Source organism: Babylonia areolata, chromosome 15 (genome assembly GCF_041734735.1).
Source record: "Babylonia areolata isolate BAREFJ2019XMU chromosome 15, ASM4173473v1, whole genome shotgun sequence".
Lineage (NCBI taxonomy): Eukaryota > Metazoa > Mollusca > Gastropoda > Neogastropoda > Buccinidae > Babylonia > Babylonia areolata.
The window spans coordinates 26855470-26860469 of NC_134890.1; the positions used below are offsets into that span (position 1 = coordinate 26855470).

The following is a 5000-nucleotide window of genomic DNA, read 5'->3' on the forward strand; positions in this document are numbered from 1 at the left end:
CACTCCCTGGCTGCCCACCTGGCGGGGGCGGCTCCTCCCGCTCTGACGTCATGGGCGGGGCTGCTGCCCAAGTCTGAGGTCACCCTGTGAACTGTGTGTGTGTGTGTGTGGGGGGGGGGATGTGGGGCGGGGGGGCTGTTGGGTGGTGGTGTGGGTGTCGTGTGGTTCTGATATAGAGAGAAGGATTGGAGGGGGGCTGTTTGTCATCTGTCCAGTTTTGTTCGTCCTCTGGGAATTTTGCTTGCCCTCTAGTGAATTGTCTTCTGGGGGGTTTAAAGTTCTTCTTGGAGAGATTTGCTGGTCTTCTGGAGAATCACGTGTCCTCTGGGGTTCATTTGCTCGCCCGCTTCAAACGTGTAAGCTGACACATGTAAATCCCATCAATAGGAAAGAAGAGAGGTCTGTAATTGCGCGTGTTTGTTCCGATCTCTGGACGCTCTTTGACATTGACTCTGACGACCGACCGACTGTATTGCAGAAGCACCCGCATGAAAACACAGTTGACTCCACAGTCTAGCAGCCCACAAGAGGGATCGAGCACGGGTACATCCATGTCATGGTGAAGAAGCGTGGGTACCCCAAGTCTTGTTCAAGCGTTGGTGGGTGGGCACTCAGTGTGGTGAAAGTTGCCCTGGGCACCCAGAGTCGTGAACGATGTCCTTTCTCCAGAGACGTTTCAACGTTCCGCCACAACCCGAAGTCAACCACGCATCGACCTTATGTTCTCTTTGAATGACTCGGTCGAGGTTCGTTCTGCGTCACGTGTTTTGCTCAGATCCCCCCGAAACAAAACATTCCTGTTACAAAACCGGAAGAAGACCTCAGAAAAAGGAAGGAGGGGTGCACGGATATTGGGGAGGAAAAAAGCGGAAGAGTCTGGTGTCCTTTTGGTTGGTTTGTCTTCTTCTCTTCAACGCAAGAACTTCCCCACGCTCGTGCTGATGCCGAAGGACTGCGTCCATCCATCCATCCATCCTTCCATCCATCCACCCATCCATCCTCCCACCCACCCACCCACCCACCCATCCATCCATCTACCCACCCACCCACCTATCCACCCATCCATCCACCCATCCATCCATCCATCTACCCATCCATCCATCTACCCATCCACCCATCCATCCATCCATCCATCTACCCATCCATCCATCCATCCACCCATCCATCCACCCACCCACCCATCCAGGCAGTCAGCCAGCGTTCTGCATCAACGTTATCTTCTCAAGGCTTTTGGTTGTGGCCAAGGACAAAGCCCTGCGGTTTTGACATGCAGTGTGTCCTGACCATACCTGAAGCCACTCTATCAACTCCATTGAGACTTGTGGAACAATGCTGTCACTGAAAGGAATGTGTGGGGGTGGGGGGAGGATTAGGTTGGAATGTAGCGTTGTCTGTAGAATCTTATACACTTTTGAAGGACGTTGTCACGAGGACGGAATCTGGCGGCGCCGTGTTGCGGAGGCCACCAGTGAAGTCGCCAGAAACGTGGCTATAAGTGTGTGTTGATGCACGTGTGTGGTGTGGTGTGGTGTGGCGTTGTGTGTGTGTGTGTGTGTGTGTGTGTGTGTGTGTGTGTGTGTGTGTGACATTGGCCAAACGGTTTTTTTTTTTTTTTTCAAGTCTTCCACGAAGTACTGCTGAAAACGCAGTGACAGTGGTTTTTGGGAATGTGATCGGTTAGTTTCGGTTGGTCCATCATCCACCCCCATCCATCCCTCATCCCCCTCCTCCCCCCCCCCCCCCCACACCCCCACCTCTTTACTGGTCTTGCTAGTTTGTATGTTTTTGTGCAGTTTGTTTATTTGTTTAATTGTTGTTTTTTCTCTGTTTTCGTATTATAGTTATTTTGTCGTTATCGTTGTGACAAGCCATCCGGCTCAGCATCCGTTCTTTCTCCCTGTCCGACCCCTCCCCCCCTGCCACCCACCCCCACCCCCATGGAACATCCTCACCCCCTTCTCGCCCTTCCTGATCCCAGCCTCAGCCTGGTTCAGGGGAAACACACCGTACGATGACGGGGAGAGTGGAGTGGTGTGTAGGCGTTCAGAAACAGGTCGTGACGTGTGACTGCTGTCAGAGTCACACTTGGAGTCGTTCTGTTTGGACCTTGTTCCAGCCCTTCTGTGAGAGGGTGGTGGGGTGGGGTGGGGGGGTGGGTGGGGGGGGGGGGGGGGAGTCGGGTGCATCTTGGACAAGGAGAATGGTGACTAAGAATACGGCTGACGTTTTTTTGGTTTTTTTTTTTTTTCTCTGTGTTTAAACGTTGGTCTCTGTTTATTTGTATATTATTTGATTTTATTATCTTGTGTAGACTGAGTTTGAACAAATGTGTGGGCGTACTATGTGTGTACTTGTTTGCGTGTGTGCGCGTTAGTACTTCCGTATGTATGTGTGTGTGTGCGTGTGCGTGTGTGTGTGTGTGCGCGCGCGAGAACTCTCAGTCAAAGTATAGCGCGCAATGACGTGTAATCAAATTATGTGAAGGATTCAGGTCTGCCTTAGTTTTGCGTCCAACAGAAAGTGGACGTTGTAAAAAAAAAAAATTAATGTAATCATCATCTCGGGTATTAGCGGACAGCGCTGGAGGGCACAACAAGCATTCAGGAAAATGAAATGCTTATGATTTATCTTGTGAACAATTCGGTGGGTTTTTTTTTATGTTTGTTTGTTTGGGTTGGGTTTTTTTTTTTGTCACTCGGTTAGCAGGTAGCTTGACAAGGCCCACTGGATTTTTTTTTTTTTTTTTTTTTTTTTTTAACTTGTTTTTCTGTTCGTTCGAACTGGTTTTCGACTTCGGATTTCCGTGCTTCTTGAAAATGAATGTACATCCTCTCTGTTACTTGGCAAAAAAAAAGATAACTACTTGTTGATGACATCTCCACCCTTTGGAAATTTTTTGCTTGGAATTTCCTCTTTTCTGTCTTTGTTTTTTTTGTTTTTTTTCCTTTTTTTTCTGTCGTTTGTCTCTGTGTTAAAAAAAAGAATTGCCTTGGTTGTCCATTCTCTTTTATTTTCTAGAAAGTCTTACATACTGATAACATTATTGATAATTTTATTGTTGTCTCTTTATGGATTTGATAAATGGGTATTGTTACAACGTTGTTATTTTTGTTTGTTTTATTGTGCTGAGCGCGCGTGATGTGCTGCTGGCTCTGTGTGTGTGTGTGTGTGTGTGTGTGTGTGTGTGTGCGTGTGTGTGTGTGTGTGTGTGTGCGTGTGTGTGTGTGTGTGTGTGTGTGTGTGTGTGTGTGTGTGTGTGTGTGTGTGTGTGTGTGTGTGTGTGTGTGTGTGTGCCTTTGATCATAAAATACACATGCCCAGTGAACACACCCGCACATTCGCAAAGATTGAGTGAAACCCCCTCATCCCGTCTTAGTAATATGATAATTAAAATAAAAAGAAGATATAGATAGGTAATGATACAGCTCATCAGTAATTTTTTCGAAAGGTTAATTCAACCTGAATGAATGGAGTGCTGAGGGGCAAAAGAATACTTCCCTTGCTTTTAGGCTGAAATTTTAAGCAAAGCTACACACGCACATGTACACACGCACACACACGCACACACACACACACACACACACACACACACACACACACACTCACACACACACACACACACACACACACACACACACACACACACACACCCCGTCTAATATCACTTAAAGTGGAAGACGTTAAACTGAAGACTACACACACACACACACACAAACGTTCTCTCTCTCTCTCTCTCTCTCTCTCTCTCTGTCTGACGAAATGACAAAATGACTGTCGAAAAATAGGATTTATCCAAACGTACATTACCATTAAACACACACACACACGTACACGCACACACACACACACTCTCTCTCTCTCTCTCTCTCTCTCTCTCTCTGACGAAATGACCCAACGACCGTCGAAAATAGGATTTATCCAAACGTACATTACCATTAAACACACACACACACACACACACACACACACACACACATATATATATATATATATATATATATATATATATATATATATATATATTGGCCAACAGCAAAGTGGCAAAGTGGGAGCTGTATGACCAGTGGTTTCTCCACTGCAACAATTGGAAGTCATTTACGGCTTAGTCTCTTGTGAATGACTGATTCTTCAAAACCAGAAGGCAAGATTGTGCTGGCTCATGGTGCTTCAGCCTTGTGGGCTGGTTGGCCTTTGGGAAGCATCCCAACGCCGACTGTCCTGTGAAACATTCTTGGCCGAGGGTGGGGATGAACCTTCTACAAGATACTCTGCATTAACTCACTCAGTACGGCTAGTCCTCTCTTCTCTACACAGACCCCTCGGATGTCCAGTGGGTGTCTCAATGACCCAACCTTTAGCTTCCGTCGTCAGAACTGTGGTATTCTTTGTCAACATTCACCTCTTCAGTATAAGAGCCTTCCGCTTGCAATATTTTGATGATGGTAATTGGGGTGAAACGCTGTTAACGTCGTCACTTTCACCGTTCGTATGGAGAGAGTTAATTATGATCAAAATTCTAGACCAGCAGATGCCACGTCTACTGTTCTGATGGTCATTGTCGGACACGACTGACTATCATACATACATACATTTAGTTATTTTTTTTTCCCAATTATTTGTTTATTTGATGTTTTGGTGTTTTTTTGTTTTTTGTCGTGTTTTTTTTTTTTTTACTGTTTATTTGTTTATTTATTTGTTCGTTCGTTCGTTTTGCTGGTTTATCTATTCAAATATATATATACTCGTGCTTTTTTTTTGCTTTTTTTCTAAGCATCGTTAACGCTTTCCACTGCATGGAATGGAGTGGCTGTCGACGTTGCATTTCTGCTGCCTGGTCAGTTTTTGTTTGCTGTGTGTGTTTGAGTTTGTTGTGCTGAGCCTGTAACACGAGTGTATGTTTGTTTTCCACTTCTTTGGGTATTTATTTGCATTGACTTCTTTATATATATATATATATAGAGATATATATATTTAAACAGCGCTTATGGGTCGTTTGTTCT

General features: G+C 45.5%; 1 protein-coding gene across 1 annotated transcript in view; it reads left to right on the plus strand.

The window, feature by feature from the left end:
• LOC143290316 (uncharacterized) overlaps positions 1-90 on the plus strand; it is a 36169-nt gene extending 36079 nt beyond the window's left edge. Inside the window, exon 4 of the mRNA XM_076599670.1 lies at positions 1-90. This exon is cut by the window's left edge and continues 642 nt beyond it. Coding sequence (XP_076455785.1) covers positions 1-90 — 90 coding nt within the window.
• The last annotated feature ends 4910 nt before the right edge of the window (positions 91-5000 follow it).